The 24,385-nt window shown below is 38.5% G+C and overlaps 1 protein-coding gene across 2 annotated transcripts in view; it reads left to right on the top strand.

Moving 5' to 3' along the window:
• The window catches only part of EGFR (epidermal growth factor receptor), a 179,934-nt gene that overhangs the window by 84,093 nt on the left and 71,456 nt on the right, over nt 1-24,385 (top strand). For both annotated transcript variants that reach the window (XM_026682816.2, XM_026682814.2), the window contains exons 2-3: nt 21,144-21,295; nt 22,699-22,876. In XM_026682816.2, the coding sequence (XP_026538601.1) occupies nt 21,144-21,295; nt 22,699-22,876 (330 nt within the window). The remainder of the gene's footprint in view (nt 1-21,143; nt 21,296-22,698; nt 22,877-24,385) is intronic.

The raw sequence follows: 24,385 nt of genomic DNA, 5'->3' as shown, positions 1-24,385 counted from the left end.
TAAGCGTTGCTGGGGTGGAGTGGGGGGCAGTGTGCAGCGTGAGCGAGAGGCTCTTTTCCTTTCTCCCTGAGCGCAAAACCGTCTGCCTTCTTCTCTCTTGGACGGACCGAGCAAGGCTAATAAGATAATAATAAGATAATAAGATAAGTTCCTAAGCGCATTGTGGAAACAGATCTGGATCTCATTGGAGAAAGGTAGCAAATGAATGAACTGGATTTTTGGCAAGTCTCGGGGTAGGAACTCGACGCTTTCTGGAAAGTTAGTGAGCAGGAAAATAGACATCCTTTCCGCTTTCTCCCAGCGTGGGTATTTCATTATCCCTCCCTGTAAGAAGTAACAACCACAAAGCCAAGGGAAAAACGATGCGCAGGAAAAAGCCACAGTAGGAAGCAAAGATTTCTCCCCCACCCACCCTCTCTCTCTGAAATAATTAATGTCGCAATCAGTGTGGTGTACCCTTGGAGACAAATTGGTTGGGAGGTGGAAAGATATTAATAAACAACTCGACTGTTTTTCGTCCAGTTTTATTTTTATTTATTTATTTTCCCCTGAAAAAAGCAGATCGCTCAACGGTGTCACAAAGAAAGGGAGAGGAATTGAATGCCAGCCTGAGAAAGGCGAAGCTGCCTCTCTAAAGCATTTGTAAGGCTTTGTAAGTTTGGGGGAAAGGGGCGGGGGTGTCAATCAAGAATTATATCCAGAATACCCCAAGTGTTACAACTTACCGTATTTGCCGGCGTATGACTTTTTTGCCCTGAAAAACATGCCTCCAAGTGGGGGGGTCGTCTTATACGGCGAGTATATAACAAACTCTATATTATGAGTGGAAATGTTGGGGGCTCGTCTTATACGCCCAGTCGTCTTATACGCCGGCAAATACGGTATATAGTTTTATGGATAAACAAATGTTCTCTTGTAACATAAGCATAAGTGATTGTTTCTGGTGCAATTGTTACTCCTAGGGTGTGTAATTTAAATGGCATTTAAAGAAACAAATATAGTATTATGTGAATTTCACAAATTCAACAAGTTATATAATAGTATCCCAGTTCTAGTTCATTTTTAATTAAAGCCTGTGAACTTGGAAGAAGAATGATATGCAATAGCTGACTTTAGCCATTTGTAGAGTGTTTACTAATATATAACAGACCCTAAAGACCAGGGGTCCCCAATGACCAGGCCATGACCCACTAACAGACCATGAGCTGTTCAAAACTGGGTCTCCCAAAGCAGTGGATGAGTGCGTGCGCATCTCCCCTTGTGAGAAGAGCAAGCAAGTGTAAGCACATACACTTTGTTGTGCCAGCAGCAGGCTTGCTTGCCTGTCACTCGCACAAATGGAGCTGTATATACACACGCACACACACACACACACACACACACACACACACACACACACAATGTTTGCTCACCACTTGCTCAGAACCATCCCTTCTCCCCCCTCCCCCACACCTGTCTACAATGCTGAAAAGGTTGGGGAACTTGCTATAGACCAATTGAGCAAGTGAGATTCAACTGGAAATGCAAAGAAATTTTGAATTTCACAAACAAGCTGTAAACATGGATTATTGGTATTGATTCAGAAAGTCTATTTGGCATTCTGTCTATGTGGATTTTGTAATTTGCTTAACCTATCATTCTGAAGGAACTAATAGGTACCTCAGAACCTGGACATACACTCAATGCACAAACATATGTATATCATGGTTATATAATGGTTTTGCACTGACATTTGAAACATTTGTAAATTGTAGCAGTTGTCCATTAAATAATATTTTCTAAATACTCAGTTTTATAATATAGCAGAATTTGCATGTCATGTTCATCTGAAAACCTGAATCCCACTGACCAGTTCTTCAAGCAATCAGGCTTTATGAGCACACCTGACAAATTGAATTGGATTCTGACTTAGCTAGAAAAAAAACCCCTCAAATTCATAATTTATTTTACTGATGGAACTAAAGAAAGAAATTTTCCCTTTAGGAATATATAGCATAGAAACTCAACAGTAAAGATACCCAGTTGAATAAATCAATATCCCCTTAACGTGAATCACATCAACACAAAGGTATTAAAAGAATAATAAAGCATTAAATGTTGACTATGGCAGAGTTACCCAACCTTTCCGGCTTTGCAGACCAGCTGGGGTGGAGGGGATAGTTCTCCATGTGCTTCCTAATGCTCATGCAAGAGGGAATGTTCATTCAGGCTCGCCCACCATTTCCACAGCCTGATTCAATGGGCTCAAGGCCTGATAGTAAGCCTTGATTGAAGGGTTCGCGACCCCTAGGCTAAGGTACCAAAGTTCCTGCCTTTCTCAATGTGGAAAAGATTCTCCTTCTCTATACAACTCCTGTTTTACATGAAGAAAGTACCATGGCAGTTTGACCCAGATGGAAGTTCTGTTCCTTAACCACAAATAGCCACTTACATTTTAGCTGGTGCAATCCCACAACCTTTTACCCCAGAGAGCAATACTTTAATACTGCCACGCAAAAAGTCTCTGAGAGGATTCATTCTTTTATTCAGAGATAAAAGAATAAACAGAACCTCTTGTGCCTCTTGCCTTTCTTCCAAGGGTATGTGAACTTATCCCTTCCAAATTTTGTCACCTTCTGCTCTAGCAACTTTCCTAAGTCCAACTAAAATCAAAGGGCAACGTTTACTTCCATCCCCGGAAGGAAAAAATAGCATTAAAAATGGATAGTTCATCTGTCAGACAACTGTTACTTCTATTTTGTCAGCAACATTGCTTTCCAGTACAGCATAGTATTTGCCATAGAGGGGATTAAAAGATGCTATTTTGCTCATAGGCACTTACTGATGGCAAGAACATTCCTGTTTTAGATATGTACATGGAGGAATTTTGCTGCTTATAGAATTACAGTATTCTGTAAAATGTTATAGGTACATGCATTATATTAATTCATAGTTGTTTAATGATAGATTGTTGAATGCCACCATACATGTGACTAGGCACGCTAAATTTAATCTAAACAAACTATATTATGATATAGTGTTCATACACACACATATACATATGTGTGTATGTGTGTGTATATGTATGTATGTATGTATGTATGTATGTATGTATGTATGTATGTATGTATGTATGTATGTATATAGTGTGTGTGTGTGTATTAACTGAGTTACTGATGCAAAGCAAGATGGATTTTAAACCTTCCTTTAGCTACATGAAGTATATGAATAAAAATTTCTATGAAATCACAGACCATAGAAGAAATTTCCTTTTTACCTTTTCTCTAGTTTCACTAAGCACCTATTTGCAATAGGTTTGCTAAACCATGTTTTGTTTTACTTTCTGATAAATATCAAGTTCACCAGATTAACCGTAATTAATTATTATCTAACTATGGCTGGGAAGCAGAGACTGAAAAGCAATATTTGCAGAGTTGAGCATTTATGAGATATTGAACTCATAATTATGTTTCTACATGTAATTCACAGAATAGGCTATGACTCAAGGATGTTTGGTCAGTAGTCTTATTATATTTGTACTTGGAACTGACTGAGTTTTAAGAGGATAAACACCCATAGCTGTACACAAGGGTGTGATCAGGAGATGGTTCAACAGGTGAAGGCAGAGAGTAACCTGATTCTGAACTGGAGCAAAGGAAATGAATCATTGAATCAGAATCATTCTTGTTTCACTACTTTTACCCCCTCCAAAGTGCATATTTTTAAGTCTATTTCAGAAAAAGTATATAATTTCCATTACTTTATTACAGATTAGGGTGACACCTATTATTAATTAAACAGGCTTTACCTAAAAGTATTTGATTCAGTTTTGTTCTTTATCATATAGCAAGAAAAAACATGGAATAAGTTTTATTTGTCAACCTGTATTACAACAAAATTGTAATAGATTTTCAATAGGAAATTAATATATCTTAAAAAATTAAGATCTAATTATATTTTTGTTCCACAATATTGTATGTTCCCATCTTCCTTGCCTATTATGGCATATGAAGGTCTTCCGTATTCACATTCATTTGTGTGTGTGTGTGTGTGTGTGTGTGTGTGTGAGAGAGAGAGAGAGAGAGAGAGAGAGAGAGAGAGAGAATATAAATATATAAATTATATCACGCATATTTATATTTATTATTGCAAAGCTTGAATACCATTAAAAGAAAATTGCACTGTGGAAAGATACATTTTATTTTAGTTCATACATTGAAACAATAAGAACATGACATTCATATAGAAAATAAAATGTCTCTATTTTAGACTAGAGAGAATACTAGCCATGTGCAGCACTAACTTTCCAAACCAAAATGAATTGGACCAGTTAACTTCCAAAAAATTTTTGGAGTACAACAATCAATATGCCAATAAAATTGTCAATTAAATCTCTAGGGGTCCAAATCAGGAAGGGTAGAGAATGTGAGACTGTATACTCTAACACAGGTGTGTCAAATTCAAGATCCACGGGCCAAATCTGGCTGCAATGTGCTTAGATCTAGCCTGCAGGGCTGCCGTGGAGATGGCAAGGGAATGGCCCCACCCAACCCAACCCGGCTGGTTGCTCCCCCTGGGCAGCTGCAGCTCATTGGTCCCTTGACTGCTCACTGGCCATCAGCCTCCAAGCTGGGCTGCAGGGATCAAGGCTGTGGCCAGTTCTGCATCTCTTCCTTCCCAGAACAAGTCGGGACTCCATTCCAAAAGGCTGCGGGTGCCCCACCCAAGGAAACCAGTTGGGAAGTCAAAGAGGGCAGGCAGGGCGAGTAGCCTGTCCCAGGATCTGCCAGGGGAGAAGTGTCTAGGCAGACAGGCTGCCATGGGGCTTAAGCCAATGCAGGAGCTCTGGTGAAGCCTTGTTCAGCGCCACCTTGTGGGATGCAGCCAGCCAGTCCAGATTGGGTGGCAGAGACGGAGTTGGAAGATGGCATGGAAGTTGTTCTTGGGAGGAATGGATCCCCCCCCCACTGGAAGGAAGCCTTGCGGATTTATCTTCCTTCTATGTTGCAATGCAGTCTGGGGAGAAACAGCGCTGGCTCCAAGCTTTACTGCCAGCATTTTGGGGGAGGGGGGAAGTTGAGGAGCAGTGGCAGCACCAAATTGGAAGAGGAAACAAATGTCCTCTGTCAAACCTCCCTTTCAACTTCCCCTTCCTGCAATCTCAAAGGAAGCCTTGGATTTCCTTATTCCCCCATAAGTCACTCCCCCAATCTTTTTCCAACCCGGCACACTGAGGGCTTTTGTCTGCCCTGAGGGAAAATATAAGTGACAAGCCCTCTCCAGACCCAAGTGGGCCAAAACCTCCCTATCGTTCGAGTTGAGGTGGAGATGTTCCTCCATCCTGTTCTTCAAAGCCTCCAGTTTCTTTGTGAATGAAATCATTGAGTGACATCATTTGGTAGAACAGGATGCAATACCAGATCACTTGATCCTTGTTTCATAGTATGAGGGAACAGGAAGTCACCAATCCCTGGGACACCTACATACTGTTCTCTATTACCATGCCTGGTCAGTCAGGCAATGCCATTCAGGCAATCACCCAGTGCCCGGAGGCTATGAGGGTCCAGATGGAGAGAAAGAAGTTCCCCATCACTTGGAAGGCTAGGAACAGGATGGGGTCAGAATACTTACAGGATCCACTGTCTCTCTGAGGACACCTACCTGTCTGTCCAAGCCATATAGGGGAGATGCCTCCAGGTGCTCTCCTTCCAATATTGTCCTCCCCATAGCACTCCCACCGCTTTGAAAAAGTTCCACCATGAGATTCAGCAGCCCCTGAATCTCTTACTGGGAGACCTGGGCCCTTTACCTTTCCCTGCATTTGCTTTCTTTTGTAAGTACAAGTAATTGAATAAGAATCACCAGGTGTTTCATCACTTGTGGTTTTAAAGAAAAAACTGGACAGCCACATACAGTATGTCAGTGTTCCAAAAAAAATAGCTCCATTGCAAGCAAGACTTAAGGCCATTAAGGTCCTCAAACATTGTTTTATTGGAAATACCTTATTGGCACATATCTGGTGAAAACTGACTCTAAAATTCCTGCAATTTTCACCTCATTAAAAGTAAAAGGTTTTTTACTTTCTCAAAACAATCCGCCACATGGTTGAATCATTGTATAGTCCAACAACCAGGTAGCATCACTCTGCCTTCTTTCTTCCTGGTGTGAGAATGTCCTTGGTTCCCAAGAGAAAGTATTTTTTTTTTTGGCTACAAAAATCCCTCTATCTCAAATCCCCCCTCCCTGACCCTCAGCTCCAGTGTGGCTTCAGTCAGGACAGTTTCAAGGTTGACAATCTTATCTGAAATGGGATTAACAGATTTCTGGAGAGGAGGAGGGGGTGGCAGGGGAGCTTCATGAGGGAAGGCTACCCCAACAAGTCAGTATCCTTACCACACACTGGAAATGGAAAGTCCCTTTGGAGTACCAGACAGGGAAACACCAACAATGTTTGGGATTGGGAGAAGAATGTTCCCTTTGGCATGCTGTGCATGTGTGTGTGTGGGGGGGCGACAGACAGACAGACAGACTGACTGACTGACCATTCCAAGCTTGGAGATTTTTATCCACATTTGAGCTTACAAACTGTGAATCATGCCTGGGCTTGGGGAGACTTCCTCTCCAGAAATCCCCAAACCTTGGAATGTGGTGTGTGCGTGTGTGTGCATGTGTGTGCGCGCGCACACACACATGCTTGGCTGCCAGCAGTTTGGGGAAGCAAGGAGCTTGTGGGGCACCGAATTGTCTGCACATCGAGTTACCTGATGCGACTTGTTCCATCCTGATCCAGTTGTCTCGAGTCAGTCATGCCAGGTGAGTAACATCAAGACGGCCACACCCACCAGGCCATCATGCCACCTAGTCATGGTACCTGGCTATTGCCCCTTTGAGGAAAACCATAATGCTGATGCGGCCCTGAATGAAATTGAGTTTGTCATCCTTGCTCTAACAGATATGCAATAATCACTAAATAACTGGGTAGAGAATAGAAGGAATGATTTAAATACCTATACATAATTAAGGAAATATCATTTTAACCAATATTCAAATGTAAGGTGTCATGAGTCTAAGACTTTTAATTAAAATGAACAATATAATTTTACTAGTATTATATAGTCCCCATCAATACTCATGCAATATATTGTGTCTTATTTTTTCTTTTCTTTTATCTTATGCTAGACTTTGTGTATTGAATTACATATCAATTTTTAAAAATCATACATTTGGAAGACATTAAAAGATATGGGGAAGGCAATACAAATATGGAGGTAGGACCTTTCTGGCTCCTTCAGAGTAACCTATAAAAATCACTGAAAAAAACTTTGTAATCACGTTTTTATGACTTCACTTCTTTCTCTGATTTTTCACAAGCCATTTTCACTCAGAACTTTAAAATGAAACTAGAGCAAATAGTTAATGTATCCTTAATTTAAAAGCAAAATTGGCATGCAAGGTCTGGCTTCCCAAAGCCTAGCAAGAGCCAGGAGAAATTTGCAGTTTCCTGACAGCCAGCTGATCAGCAGCCAAATGATCAGGGCAGAAAGCTCTGAAAGGCGAGGGAACAAGTTCATTTTTTTTGCCCCAGAAAGCCAGATGAATAATCTTTTAAGGTAGATAAATGAGAGTTCTGGGTTTTGATTACAACTGTGATTGCTCATATATGTTTATACTTTAACAGTAAATCAGATAAGCAGTGTAGCTGTATTTGGATCATATTAAAAAGATACATGGTTTCAAAATACCTATATAATATTTAATTTTTTTAATATACAATTATTCATTTTATTACCACAAATAATATAAAAATTAAACGTTGTATTACACACTATAGGGAACTAGTAAACAAAGCTATATGGAATCATAAAACCCACATAGATAATTAGATAATACACATAGAATTATACTTCGGTATTCTAATGGGAATTTTACATATTTAATTATACTTGTATATACAATACAAAGAGATGGGTTTTATGATTTCAACTAATTAAAGAATTTTTAAAAAGTAAAGAACACACATAGAACTAGGGGAATTCTTTCCAACTTTTTTGTTAACAGTGACTACAGAAAGTGGTCTGTATTTTTCTGTATTTTTTGGGATAAAACAGTTACATGTTCCATTTGTTTATGAGTTTCTGCTTTCCTTCCTGTAGAGACACATGGTGGAGCTGCATAAGATCCATTCGGGTTGTCATAACTGAAAAAGTAGAATGCTACCAACCACTGACTTTTTGTCCTGTCCCTTAAGAGGGAAAGGGGAACCCTTCGTGTAAAACTTTTTCTCATGGTCCCAACCCATTATCAAATTATTTTGCTAGCTTCCCCCCCATTAAGACTCATGCCAATCCAGTTGGCCCCAAACATTCAGATGACTCTTCACACCTAGCTTTTTTTTTTAAACAAATTTTATTAATTTTCAAAGACAATACACAGACAAACAAAACATAAAACATAAGAACATAGAACATCTTTTCTAAAAACTGCTTAACAAAACAAATAAAACATCTTATTTAAGTACAACATAATTCTAAATTATCACATTTCCACACACAATTTAATATGCATCTTATATATTCAACTTCATATCTTATTACTCTTTTCCAACTTCTCACTGTTTCTTCCTTTATTTCTGTTCAATTTTATTCATTAAACTTATACTTTCATGTATTTCATATTACTATATTTCATATTATTACTGTTTCATATGTGCTTATCCAACATCATTAATCCTCGATAAACAAACATAAGCAAACAAAATACATAACATAAAAATATAAAATTTCTTTTTAGAAAGCGGCTTAACCCGGGTTATAACTTTTTGTACAGACATAAATCAAATTCATGCTCACCTTATATACTATTTCATATCTTATTTAACATTCTATATTTTCCATATGTCTTCTCCCCTCTTTTCACTCTCTTAATTCTATTTTATTTATTTAATCTCAATTTAAATCATTATACTTGTATCTTTTGTCCGTTCTTTTTCAATTATCTATTTATCTTTTCTCTTTAACACAAACTTTTTCCTGTAATCACTGGTTGAAGTATGACACCTTTCTATCTTTCCCCCAAATTTAACACTTAAAATAATACATAGTTTCTATTCTGATTCTGCTTAGTACATTCTACATAACATTTTAAAATATAAAACATAATGAGCTTATAGTATATTAAAAAATAATGTTCCATAACAAATTAATTAATTAAACTCTATTAATTAAATCTTAGACATTTTACACATTCCCTACAATATTCTATTAACACATATGTTATTCCAATTTTCTAACTCTATTTCAAATACAAATACTACAATACAATCTTATGTACTTTTGCAGAATCTCTTTTTAAATTATGTTTTACCCTTTATCTCTGAAAAAAAACTGTTTATTAGCATCTTGTTTTAAGCCTTTATAACTTCCCTTCACTTTTTCCCTTCCTTCCTTGTCAAATCTAGCCTTTTATCCCCCCCTCTCAATCTCCAGCCTTTTAGTCTCCCCTCTCTGTTGTATTCCTCTTTTCTGTTGCTTTCTGACATTATATCGATTTTTCACCTTATTTTTCCCTTTCTTGGTTGTTTTTTTAGAACTTAAATTCTCCGTTTTCTTTTCCTTTTTACCCTTTTCTTTCTCATTTAAAATCATATGTCCATTAAAGATGGCCTCTTCTTCATCATCCCAGCCTTTTTCTTGTTGCATTTCCTGATAAGTAGAAATAGCCATTTCTAAGAAGCGAAGAATAGATCCAAAGGAACCCTTGCCTTCTTCTTCCTCTTCTCTTAACTTTTCAAATTGCATTTTCAGTTCTTCAACAGATACCATTGTGAAAAAATTTTTAAACAATCCAAATGTGTTCTTAGTCTTTCAAAAGATAGTTCACAAAAAGTCCCAAAGTCATCAAGCAATCAAAGTCAGCACAATCAGCACAGTCTGCTTCATTTAGCACTTTCTTCTACTTTCTCTTCCTGGGGTAGAATTCAATTACACAATTCCAAGGTATTTTTGGAAGTTTTATTGCAATTTAATCTCTGATCTTATAAAACTCCAAGCAATCTCCTTCAACAAACGTTGGTATAAATCATTTACCTCTCTTCCTTCCCACTTAAAACAAAAAGATTTTAATTTTTAAATGTCAGTGTTTAGAAATCTAATGTCCCCTTGGCTTTAATTTTCAAAGTTAGTACCTTCTGCTGCCAAAGCGGGTATTTCCGATTTCTATCTGCTGTCTCCGTAGGGAAGGAGAGTGAGGAGAAAAAAAAAAGCTTTCCCTTTTACTTTCCACCGCAGCTTTACGATCTTCTGGGAAACAATATATCACTTAAAGAGCCAAAGTTCCAGGGTATTCAGATGTTGATTGTCGTCCCGGTTCAGCCAAAAGCTTTCACTTTCTTCACTTCCTCCTGCACAAAACTTCTCTGGCTGAGAAGTTCTTTGTGGCGGCCATTGCTGACCGCCGCTCCACCACCTTTGGAAAAGGGAGTTAAGCCGGCTGGGGAAGGGGGGTGCGATATTCCCAGACCCCTGCCCGGATCTCCCCTCTCTTCAGTTATCCCTGCAGGATAACTATAGCCTCCCAATCCAATTGGATCGAAGGCACTCCAGCAACGAGCGCAGCAGGGATAGCGCACAAACGCGAATTCCTGCTGCCTCCGAAGCCTGACAAACCGGAACTCCCACCTAGCTTTAAGAAAGTTTGTGAAAGGCCTCAGGGATTAGTGTATTGTGTCTACTATCTAAATATAGTATATAAAATCATACATTGCAATGTCCTACCTGCAAACGAATACTTCAGCTTCAATCATAACAATACAAGAGCACACAATAGATACAAACTCAAGGTTAACCGCACCAAACTTGATTACAGAAAATACGACTTCAGCAACAGAGTGGTCAATGTTTGGAATACTCTACCTGACTCTGTGGTTTCTTTTCCCAAACCCCAAAAACTTAAACTTAGACTGTCTACTATTGACCTCACCCCTTTCCTAAGAGGTCTGTAGGGGGCATGCATAAACGCACCAATCGGGCCTACTGTCCCTGTCCTATTGTTTCTTTTTTCTTTCTTTTTACTTCCTACAATAGGGAACCATGCTTAACTTTTGAGGTGTGGATTGGGATATGAGTTGTTGTATTCACAATTATTTTGTTTTACATAATGTTTTTTCCTATGAATCTGTGGATTGTTTTTTTTTTCATTATTTACTTTAAGCTTTTATTTTGTTCTGAGTTTGTGGTAGCAGTTACAATAATTTTAATTTTTCTTTATCCCAATAAAGTAATTAGCAAGTAAAGGATACATACAAAATATTTTTAATATAAATTTCTCCTGAGATAACAGTGCATCATTAAATCAGGTACTTTTGAAATATAATGGAACAAGTTGAAATATTTGAATATTGAGTATTGGGATTTCTAATATCCCTCAGACTTGTATTGCTTTTTATTAATTCATCAGTACAAAATTTTAAAAGATTTAATAATTTAATGAAATTGTACAAACAATTTCAGCACTAGTGAGTATGATAAGTAGTTTCTTATTTGTGCAACTTGTTGAAGCAAGCAGCCAAGGTCTAACTCTGCATTGCCTGGTCCCTGCCACTAACATTGCAAGTACTTGCTAACTTCCAGGTCATGAGACATCAGAAGTAAGTAAGTTGGCAAGTCTTAAAATTGGATTTTTAACAATATATTTGGTATTCTTTTTTATTATTACTCATGATGCCATGGGATTTACTTTATTTATAATATGCCTGTATTATTTTTATAAATATTTCAATATATCCAACACACCTTCTATTTTCCTCACAACAGCCCTGGGAGATGGGTTGGGCTGGGAGAAGTGACTAACCCACATTCACCCAGCTGGTTTTCATGGTCAGTCATATTTAAAATTGTGCATATATATACATACATACATATGAATGATGTGGTTAATGGTTTTGTGTGTGTGTGTGTGTGTGTGTGTGTGTATGTATGTGTGTGTGTGTGTGTATGTATGTATGTGTATATATATATATGTATATGTATATATATATGTATATGTATGTATGTGTGTGTATACACACACACACACACACACACACACACATACATATATACATATATATATATATTATTCAGCTTTGTTCAGGTATTTGCCCACGTCATTATAGTTGTGCTTTTAAAGTTGTAGCAACATTTTGGCAGAATCTCATCTGCCATCATCAGGCTTCTGTATTGTGTTTGTACAGAAGCCTGATGATGGCAGATGAGATTCTGCCAAAATGTTGCTACAACTTAAAAGCACAACTATAATGACGTGGGCAACTCGAACAAAGCTGAATACTATACATGTAAGTACCTGCGAAAACTTAAGAAAACACACACACACACACACACACACACATGTTTTCGTAGATTTTCACAGGTACAGATGCGTTCGGGTCTTTTCCCGTGTAAGATTAAGAGTATCTTGGCAACATTTCGGCGAGGTCCCACTCGCCATCCTCAGGCTGGTGCTTTCGGCTTCATGCCAGTGCAAGCAGTGTGTGATCGGAGCTGCCGTCTCTTTATAAATACTAGTGGTGGGGGCTGATGTGCTAGGCTGGTTGGCTGCGCTGCTGCCTCTTGATTGGTTGATGGAGTTGATGTTGGTATAATGGACTGTGTGATGGCCTTGTGAGTTTTGTTGTGGAGATATCCTGGATCTTGTGCTGTAATCTCCTGGGTTGTTTGTTTTGTAGTGATCTTTTTTCCATTAGCCTCTCGTGTTTTAATGGCTTGGGTAATGGGTTGTGTGATGGGCTTGCGAGTTCTTTTGTTGTGGTATCCTGGGTCCTGCGTTGGAATCTCCTGGGTCGTTTGTGTTTTGATCTCTTTTCCATTAGCCTCCTGTGTAGTAACGGCTTGGGTAATGGGTTGTGTGATGGGCTTGCGAGTTCTTTTGTTGTGGTATCCTGGGTCCTGCGTTGGAATCTCCTGGGTCATTTGTGTTTTGATCTCTTTTCCATTAGCCTCCTGTGTAGTAACGGCTTGGGTAATGGATTGTGTGATGACCTTGTGAGATTTATTGCTGTGGTATCCTTGGTCTTGTACTGTGATATCCTGGGTCATTTGCTGTGTTGCAACTTCTTGAGTTCTTGTGGTGTAATTTCCTGAGTTTTCTGATGTGATATCCTGAGCGGGTGGCTCTGATGTAGCATTCTGGGTTTTAGTCTGGCTTCGAGTTTGGGGTCTGGGTCTGTGTTCTTGGCGTGTGTCAGCTTGTTTGGTTTTGGGGTCAGGGGGTGCGACAGCTGGCACAGCAGCCATGGTCTGTTTTCTGGATGGTGATTGTCCTTCGTTTATAGGATGGGCTTGGGCCTGGGTCTGATGAGGGGGATTGGTGGTGGTGTCCCGTGTTGTTTTGGGCCTGGTGTTGGTTTTCGTGGCTGGGACTCATTTGTTGGTGAGGGCTAGCTTCCAGATGTCTGGTAGGCAGGAGGTATCGTCCCGTCTATTCATGTTATGGGGGTGTTTCTCTATCTCTATGGCTTCCCTGATTATTCTCTTGCTGGAGTGTTCAGTGTTGGATATTAATTTGGTTCCTTCGAAATTAATTTCATGTCCTGTGGCTTTAAGGTGCTGGAAGAGGGAGGAAGTATTTTCTTCTCTTCTGACTGCATTTTTGTGTTTTGCGATGTGTGCATTTATTCTCCTGTTGGTTTGTCCAATGTATGTGGCTGGGCAATTGTTGCATGGTATTTCATAAAGTCCTTGGTTTTCTAGCTGGATCTTGTCTTTGGGGTTTCTTAGGATGTTGGCTATTTTTTGGTCAGTGTCGAAGGCTGTCCTGATATTGTGTTTGTGGAGTATTTTGCTTATTTTGTCTGGTGCCTTTGATGTAGGGGAGGAGTGTGATACCGTTGTCTTGTTTTGTGTCTTGGTTTTTGGGTGGTATCTCTTTTCAGATTAGATTGGTGATAGTGTTTCTTTGGAATCCGTTGGAAATTAATACGTTAGTGAGGGTGTGTAGTTCTGTTCTCAAGTGGTCTTTGTCAGCTAGGTGTTTGGTTCTGGAGATGAGGATCTTGGCTACGGAGCTGATCTGTGCAGGGTGGTGATGGGATTATGCATTTAGGTATCGATTGGTGTGTGTTTTTTTCCGGTAGATGGTGTGTCCTAGGGAGCCATTGGGTTTTTTGTAAATTAGGATGTCCAGGAAGGGAAGTTGGTTGTTGGTTTCTGTTTCCATGGTGAATTGTATTTTGGGGTGTAGGTTGTTAAGATGTGTAAGGAAGTTGTCCAGTTTTTCTTTCCTATGTGGCCAAATTATGAAAGTATCATCTACATATCTGAGCCAGTGTTTGGGTTTGTGTTCGGATTTGTCTAAAGCATTGGTTTCAAAGTGTTCCATGTATAAGTTAGCGATGATGGGTGAGAGGGGTGATCCCATGGGTGCTCCTTCTATCTGTTTGTATCTTTGTCCATTGTGGATGAAGTATGTGCTGGTTAGGCAGTGGTTGGTCAGATCTAGGATGTGTTTGGGGGGGTTGTATTTGTTTTGGATGGCTGTCATGGCTTCTTTGATGGGCTCTTGGGTGAAGAGGGATATGAAATCGAAGCTCACGAGTAGGTCGCTGGGTTGTAGGTTTTGTTTCTTTATTATTTCAATGAAGCAGATCTTTCTGTTCCATGTGTAGATCTTTGATCATTTCCAAGAGGTGGTATGAGTTTTGTAGATGTGAAGCTGCTGCTTCAGCATGGGGCTGTAGCTGCTTTGCTAGGTATTTGGCTAGGTTTTGTGTACTGACAGCCAACGGCTTCCACAAAAGCAAAATCACTGGCTTGATCCACAAAAACACACTGAGACATAATGGAGACCTAGAAGATGAACAGACCTATGGAACAGCTGTCCTGCCCTACATAAGAGGTACTACAGACAAAATCAGTAAGATACTACACAGGCATTACATCAAGACTGCCTTCAAAACAGACAGAAAAATAGCAGCCATCCTAAGAAAACCCAACGATAAAATTGACCTGGAAAACCAAGACATATATAAAATTCCCTGTGCATCATGCCCTGCCACATACATTGGACAGACCAATAGAAGAATAAGTACCCGCCTAGATGAACACAAAAATGCAGTAAAAAAGCTGGAACGTACTTCCTCAACACATGAAAGCCACAGGTCATAGCATCGACTTCAATGACACCAATACCCTAGCCACTATAGAAAACCCCAGCTACAGAATTATCAGAGAAGCCATAGAGATTGAAAAAAGACCTGAAAGCATGAATAGAAGAGATGACTCCACCAGACTGTCAATTATCTGGAAGCCTGCACTCTCACACAAAAAAATGTCCACGCCACAAGCCAGCCAAAAACCTGGGCACAAACAGACTCCCCCTCCAGCTCAAACACACCCCAACCAGGCACCCAGATGAAACCTAGATTCCTAATAAATGATAGCCGTCCGTTTACTCAGAGCCAAGCCACACTAAAAGCCTCCAATACAGGAAACACAATGTTGCCAGCCAATTAAGACAAAAAAAAAAGCTACAAAACAGACAGAAGATATTAGAACACCAATCAAGCAGAACACAGCAAACTCCAAAACCAATAAACACAGACCAAGACTCCCAACCAATCAGGATGAAGAAAAAAACCATTCTGGCATAGCATAGGCTAGCACCAAATTTAAAACAGAAACGGCTGTGAAAGTCTGACACACAGACGAACACTATACAGAAGCCTGATGATGGCAGATGAGATTCTGCCAAAACGTTGCCATAGAGATTGAAAAAAGACCAGAAAGCATGAACAGAAGAGATGATTCCACCAGGCTGTCAATCATTTGGAAGCCTGCACTCACAAACAAAAAATCTCCACACCACAAGCCAGGCAAACACCTGGGCACAAACAGATCCCCTGATACCTCCAGCTCAAACACACCCCAACCAGGCACCCAGATGAAACCCAGCTTCCTAACTAATGATAGCCGTCCATTTACCCGGCCAAGCTGCACTAAAGGCCTCCAATAAAGTAACACAATGTTGCCAGCCAATCAAGATACAAAAAGAGCCAAAAAAACAGACAGAAAATATTAGAAGCAGAACACAGCAAACTCCAAGACCAATAAACACAGACCAAGACTCTCAACCAATCAGGATGAAGAAAAAACCATTCTGGCACGGCAATAGGCTACCCCAAATTTAAATCTGAAACCACTGTAAAAGTCTAACTCACAGCGAACACTATACAAAAGCCTGATGATGGCAGATGAGATTCTGCTGAAACGTTGCTACAACTTTAAAAGCACCACTACTATGAGCGTGGGAAAATACCCGAACAAAGCTGAATGCCATACATGTAAGTACCGTGAAAACTTAACAAAATTATATATATATATATATATATATATATATATATATATATATATATATATATATATATATATATATATATATATATATATATATATATATATATATATATATTTCTGAGGTTCTCAGGGTATTTGTATGTGGATCTTTGGTTATTCGGGTTTTCTCCCGCGTAAGATTGGAAGTATCTAGGCAACGTTTCGATGAAGTCTCATTCATCATCTTCAGGCTTCTGTCTTCAGCTCTGTGCTTCTCAGAGTGATGTGAGCTTGCAGCTGCTTCTTCCTTTTAACTGCTAGTGGGGTGTGACTTGATTGGGTGGGGGCTTGGCTGTGTTCTGATTGGGTGGGGGTGTGTTCTCATTGGTTGGGGTTTGGCTGTGTTCTGATTGGTTGGGGGTTGACCATGTTCTGATTGGCTGGAGGTGTGTTCTGTTCAGGTGGGGGGCTTGGTTGTGCTCAGGTTGGTCTTAGTTACTGGGGATTTGAGCTGGTGAGCTGTGATCTTGCTGTTTGGCTTCGAGTTCGTGGTCATGCTGCATCTTCATGGTGGGGGTCAGTTCGCTTCATGTAAGGCTCAGAGGGGTTTGAAGTGGGTAGTGATGCAGCTGCAGTGCGGCTTCTGGTCTGTGGTCGTGTCTCATCTTCTGTGTGGGTGTGAGTCTGCTTTTTACGTGGAAGTGTGGTGGTGGCATCTTGTGTGGCCCTCGTGGGAGTGGATCTGGTGTCATTCATCATGTTAGGTACTCGTCTGTTCATGAGGGCTGGTTTCCAAATGGCTGGTAGGCGGGAGGTGTCATCTCTTTTATTCATGCTGTGTGGGCGTTTTTCTATCTCTATGGCTTCTCTGATTATTCTGTTGTTGAAGTGTTCGGTTTTGGCAATAGTTCTGGTATTTTTAAAGTCCATCTCATGTCCTGTGGCTTTGAGGTGTTGGACCAGGGAAGAGGTCGGTTCTTCTTTTTTGATTGAGTTCTTATGTTCTTCAACGCGTGCATTTATTCTTCTTTTAGTTTGTCCAATGTATGTGGTGGGGCAGGCGGTGCAAGGGATTTCGTATACTCCTTGGTTTTCTAACTCAATTTTGTCTTTAGGCTTTCTTAGGATGGTGGATATTTTTCTGTTTGTGCAGAATGCTGTTTTAATGTTGTGTTTTTGGAGGATCTTGCTGATTTTGTCTGTAGTGCCTTTTATATATGGGAGGAGGGCTTTGCCGTTCTCTTGTTCTCTGTCTTGGATTTTGGTTGGGGTTTCTTTTTGGATTAGGTGGGTAATCTTCTTTCTTTGGAATCCATTGGCTGTTAGTACGTTGGTGAGAGTGTTTAGTTCGGTTTTTAGGTGTTGTTCATCAGCTAAGCATTTTGTTCTGGAGATGAGTGTCTCAGCTACGGAATTGATCTGTGCTGGGTGGTGGTGTGAGAGTGCATGTAGATAGCGGTTTGTATGTGTTTTCTTCTGGTAGATGGTGTGTCCTAGGGAGCCATTGGGTTTTTTGTATACCAAGACATCTAGGAAGGGAAGTTGATTGTTAGCTTCTGTTTCCATGGTGAATTGTATTTTGGGGTGTAGGCTTTTGAGGTGTGTGAGGAAGTTGTTCAGTTTTTCTTTCCCGTGTGCCCAGATTATGAAGGTGTCATCTACGTATCTGAGCCAGAGTTTGGGTTTGTGATCATATTTTTCTAGAGCTTGTGTTTCAAAGTGTTCCATGTAGAGGTTTGCGATGACAGGTGAGAGGGGTGATCCCATGGGTGCTCCTTCTATTTGTTTGTATTTTTGTCCGTTGTAGGTGAAGTATGTATTGGATAGACAGTGGTTGGTCAGATCTAGGATGTGCTGGGGGTTGTATTTGTTTTGGATGGCTGTCAAGGCTTCTTTTATTGGCACTTGGGTGAAGAGGGATATGACATCGAAGCTCACTAGTAGGTCGCTGGGTTGTAAGTTTTGTTTCTTTATGATCTCGATGAACTGGAATGAGTTTCTTACATGTGAGTTGATGGATTCTGCATAGGGCTGTAGTTGTTTGGTGAGAAATTTGGCTAGGTTTTGTAGAGGTGAGCCTATGGAGCTGACTATTGGTCTAAGTGGAGTTCCTTCTTTGTGTATCTTGGGGAGACCATAAAGCTTAGGGCATCTGGATGATTTCTCTCTGGGTATGATTCTTTGCTGGATTTCTTCACTGATGGGGAGGCTTTTATTTTGGATCTGGTGGTTTTTTCTAGGTAGGTGGTGGGGTCTGTCTTTAGGGGTTTGTATGTGGGGTCTAGGAGTAGGTTGGTTAACTTGGTTTGGTAGTCAGATGTGTTCATAACCACTGTCGCGTTGCCCTTGTCTGCTGGTAGGATTATTATGCTGGTCTTCTTTCAGGTTACGTAGTGCAGTTTGTTCTTCTTTGGATAAGTTGCTTTTGGGTGGTTTGCTAGTGCAGAGGATGTTGGTGATTTCGAGTCTGATTCTATTAGCATCATCAGGGTTGGTTTTGGTCAGGCTGGTTTCAACTCCGCATATGATGGTTTCTGTGGGGATGTGTTTGGGAGCGACAGCAAAGTTGAATCCTTTTGAAAGGACCTTGGTTTCGGCTGGTTTCGCTGTCTGGAGAGCCGAAACACAGACCACCCTCAAGACAGACACACACACCAACAAACTCAGAAAACTACAACAACGCCAGAAACCAACTCCTCCCCCCTCACAGCCACACATGAAACAAACAGTGCACAACATCTCAGACAAGATCCTCACCGAAGCCGAAACCAAGGTCCTTTCAAAAGGATTCAACTTTGCTGAATCCTACGCGGGAGAAAACCCAAATAACCAAAGATCCACATACAAATACCATGAGAACCTCAGAAAACATATATATATATATATATATATATATATATATATATATATATATATATATATATATATATATATATATATATATATATATATATATATATATATATGAATGAATGATGTGGTTAATGGTAATATTTTTTCTATAATAAATGCTTTAAAAGGAATTATATTATTTCATGTGATTGAATAATTCTTCTTTCATATATCAGAAATAGATGCATTCATCTCGATCAGTTTGCCTGATAGGCAACAATGGAGAATAAGACACACAGTAATTTCTTTTCTTTACTGAGCACTAAGCCTGAATAACCTTAATGTTCTTCATGTACAGCTATTAATCTTCCTTCATGAAAATGCATAATTAGGTCTTTCAAAGTGCTTCCTAGTATCATTGTGCCAGCCCCAATATATGAGGCATTCTACTTTTTATGTTAGTTGTTGATATATTAACTCTGCAAGTTATAATTCACTAGAGATAAGGAATGTCTATTTTTGTATTCCTCAGTTTTGATTTGCTATTACCTGCAGTTTCCTCACAAAAATCTTTCTTAATTTTAATGGTGTTTAGTTTATTTGCTGGTTTATTGATACTGATACTTATTTACATTTAAATCCATTTTATATGTTAAAGGATCTTGTTTTTGTTTTGTTTATCTTTGTTACTCTTACCCTATAATTTAAATATCTATTTATCGTTTAAAATATTTTACATTAAATCATAATTTTCTACAATTGAAGGAATGATATTGTTTGAAATGTGTTTACAGTCACATTTGCTTTCCAAGTACTATTAAATGCATGTCTTCAGAATGATTATTTGAATAATAATCATACTATTGTAATTTCTATAATGCTTATATACATTTTAAAATATATAAATTAAAACTAAGTACACATTTTATATATATATATATATATATATATATATATATATATATATATATATATATATATATATATATATATATGGCCTTCAGCTTTGTTCGGGTATTTTCCCACGTCATTATAGTTGTGCCTTTAAAGTTGTAGCAACGTTTCAGCAGAATCTCATCTGCCATCATCAGGCTTCTGTATTGTGTCCGTCTGTGAGTCAGACTTTTACAGTGGTTTCAGATTTAAATTTGGGGCAGCCTATTGCTGTGCCAGAATGGTTTTTTCTTCATCCTGATTGGTTGGGAGTCTTGGTCTGTGTTTATTGGTCTTGGAGTTTGCTGTGTTCTGCTTGATTGGTGTCTCTAATATCTTCTGTCTGTTTTTTGGCTCTTTTTGTATCTTGATTGGCTGGCAGCATTGTGTTGCTTTATTGGAGGTCTTTAGTGCAGCTTGGCTTCGGGTAAATGGACGGCTATCATTAGTTAGGAAGCTGGGTTTCATCTGGGTGCCTGGTTGGGGTGTGTTTGAGCTGGAGGTATCAGGGGGGATCTGTTTGTGCCCAGGTGTTTGCCTGGCTTGTGGTGTGGAGATTTTTTTGTTTGTGAGTGCAGCTTCCAAATGATTGACAGCCTGGTGGAATCATCTCTTCTGTTCATGCTTTCTGGTCTTTTTTCAATCTCTATGGCTTCTCTGATGATTCTGTGGCTGGAATTTTCTATAGTGGCTAGGGTTTTGGTGCCATTGAAGTTGATGCTATGACCTGTGGCTTCCATGTGTTGGACTAGTGAGGAAGTGTGTTCCAGCTTTTTGACTGCATTTTTGTGTTCATCCAGGCGGGTGCTTATTCTTCTATTGGTCTGTCCAATGTATATATATATATAAAATATATTTAATATATATATTAAAATGCCTTCATTATTTCTATAACATTCCTGTTTCAGTTGAAGATAGATGTAATTTTAAATTTTTTGTTCCAATCCCAAGTGATGGGAATAATTTCAGTGAGAAATTTTACTTGACACAATTTGGAAAAGCCATATTCTGCACATAGTTTATCTGTTTTGCATGCAAATTTTCATGTTTATTATAAGTTTATTCTTTTTTCAGTTTGTCAAGGAACAAGCAATAAGCTAACTCAACTTGCAAGCGTGGATGACCACTATAACAACCTTAAGAGGATGTATGAGAACTGTGAAGTAGTGCTTGGCAACCTGGAAATCACTTATGTGGATTACAATTATAACCTTACCTTTCTAAAGGTTTGTAAAATGAATTAAATTGTTCTAATCTGAATGGGAAATGGAGAGAATGTCTTTACCTACCTTTGAAAAGAGCAATAAGCATCTGGATTAGCAATCAGCTTTATGTTGTGGACATTTTGTTCCAAAACGTTAAAGTCCTATTTTCCACTCCTAACATATCATTCTGTTACATTCCAATATTCTACATGCAGTTTGTCTGCACCCTCATTAAATCTTGAAGCTAACTATGGGAGCTCTAGGGAATACAACATGGGGAAGATATTACAATCAATCAGAAATATACATTTCAAGGAAGCTCTTACTTTAATTGTATGGTTTCCTATCGTTGGTTGTTTTTGTTCAGTCAGTAAGCTGTGTGTGACACTTCATAATCCTACGGTCCATAATATGCCAGGCCTCTCTGTCCTCCACTGTCTCCTGGAATTTGCCCAAATACACATTCATTGCATCAAGGGCACTATCTAATCATCTCATCCTCTACAATCCCCTTCTCCTTTTCCCTTCAATCTTTCCCAACATTAGGATCTTTTCCAATGAGTCCTTCTCATTTGATGGCCAAAGTTTATTTGGTGGCCAAAACATTTGAGGTTCAGCCTCAATATCTGCCCTTCCAAAGAACAGTTGGATTTCATTTAGGATTGACTCATTGATCAATATGAATTTGTAAGAAGTCACTTAGACTTCTTAGAAGACATTTAGAATACAATAATGCAGGCAATTAAGAGCATACCTCAGTGTGTCAACATAATTCTGCTACTTTGCAAACTTCACTGGCTTTTCAGAGGCAATTCATGGAACTAGTCTTGAAACCAATAAAAAGTTGGTCATTTGCAGCGCATCTATTTCCAATTATCTCTGCCTTTTTAATAAATTGGCATTCTTTGGGTCCCATAACTTAATGCCCTTTGGCGGCACCAAGGAGATATGGAATGGAATGCCATTCCCCCTTTCAATTTCATTGCTCCAGATGGACCCAACATGGCTTGCTCTTTTTTAGATGTTCAAGACGAGATTTTCTTCCAGGAATTGGAACAGTATACACTTTGAGTTTATCTGGATTAATACATTTTGGTTATTAAAAAGTAGATCTCTCAAATTTATGTCTTTAATTGCATTTTATTTTTGTAAGATTATTTGTTGTTTTAACTTTATTATATCTTGAGTCCCAGCTATATAAACAGAATAGATAAACAATTTATCTTATATTTCTGGAATTTATCCTTGTAAGCCTTAACGAGTTATTTTGAATTTATAAATGCTATATGGAAGTTACTTAATTTGCATCTTATTTAAAAGAGGTGTTTCTCCTAAATATACTTAGCAAGTATACGGTCAAGAAAAGACTTTGCTTTAGTCTCTGTCCCTATATTTTGCATAACTTTGTCTTCCATACCTTCCAGACTATACAAGAAGTGGCTGGCTATGTGGTTATAGCAATGAATGCAGTGAAAACTATCCCTTTGGAGAATCTCCAGATAATACGAGGAAACACACTTTATGAAAATGCTGCACTAGCAATTTTATTAAATCACAATGGTACAAAGGGACTTAAAGAGCTGCCATTAAGACGGTTGGCAGGTGAGAAATTTAGAAGGAAAAGAATAACAATTTAACAAATGCTTATATTATAAATAAAAAAAATTTGAATTGTTAGTAAGCATAATACTGCAATAAATACTCTTGAAAGAATGGTTTTGATTCAGCATACAACATTTAAGAGTTGCCTTATGACAAAATGGACCACTAAATAAATAAATAAATATGCATTACTTTTTTTTATAAGAAATGGAAGGATCCACAAATCCTTAGTATCAGCACAATCAAATAAGGAACTTTTTCAATAGCTGAATTTGTTTATTGTTATTATCACTAGAATATTTGTGAAAACCCTCAAAGTGATTTTCAGTAGTTTAAATAGCTTCTCAGCCTTGTGGCTAAGTGTAGTAATTTAAATAGTCAATTGAGAAGACAGCGAAGGGACACTAATCACTGGAGAAAGCCACAATAAGTAAATAAAATAATAGAAACATGCCATATTAAAGCCTGATATATATTGTAAGGCTTTATATATATTCCACTGGATTGGTGACAATGAAATGGTATTGCCAAGAACTAGATTTATAATGAAACTTTACTTTTAGAAGTAGCTGGTGTGATTGGAAAGGTTTGTCACAGATATTCACATTTTTTTAAAAACAGTATAGTCAGACCAAAAATTTCAATAATGCTTGGTAGAAGCTTGAAAATCAGGATTGAATGGATATGAAACAGGCATAGTAAGTCAACTTCAGTCATTAACTTACTTGTAACTTCTGATCCAGGAGTCTCTTAAGGCATGCATTCCATTATATAAATACATTCTGCAAGCTACCAGTCTGTGAATTATACAGCCAAGCTATTTATTAAATAGCACTTTGGTTTCTGGAAAACATTCTATGCTCAGAAAGTCAGTAAGTTTAAACAACTGTAAAGAGCATGTAGTTTAATTTGGGTAATCCTCAATTTACAACCACAATTGAGCCTAAAATTTATGTTGTTAAGTGAAACATTTGTTAAGTGAGTTTTGCCCCATTGTATGACCTTTCTTGCCACAGTTGTTAAGTGAATCACTGCAATTGATAAGTTAGTAACTTAGTTGTTAAGTGAACATGGCTTCCCATTGTTTTTGCTTGTTGGAAGGTTGCAAAAGGTGATCACATTATCTTTATGGCTAGTTTCCTTGGAATCTCCTCAAATACTCAGTTCAAGCATTGAGAGAGTCCAGTAAGGTGCCCCAATATGTTATGCTAGCATATGACAAAAACAAAATAAAACAAGGTGTGAGCATCATTGTGTAGTCATGGCGATAAGCAGTAAAAAGTATACATTTTTCAAGCGCAGGGCAACTGTGTGAGACTAGGCTTCCAAATATTTGTAAAAAGGAATGAGGGCTGTTCAATCACATCCTAATATTTATAAGATTCATTCTCTTTTCCCCTCAATACCAGCCTAATCTGGCCAATTTTTAATTAAAATAATATTAAAACTGGAAATTTCAGAAATTAGAAATTAAAATGTTCATTCTTTCATTTGTGGTGGTCATGTAAT

The sequence above is a fragment of the Notechis scutatus genome, chromosome Z, assembly GCF_049901735.1.
Source record: "Notechis scutatus isolate UNSWTSFEM ecotype Mainland chromosome Z, rNotScu1.2, whole genome shotgun sequence".
Lineage (NCBI taxonomy): Eukaryota > Metazoa > Chordata > Lepidosauria > Squamata > Elapidae > Notechis > Notechis scutatus.
Note: the sequence above shows the minus strand (reverse complement) of the source record. Positions and strands in the feature narration are given on the sequence as shown.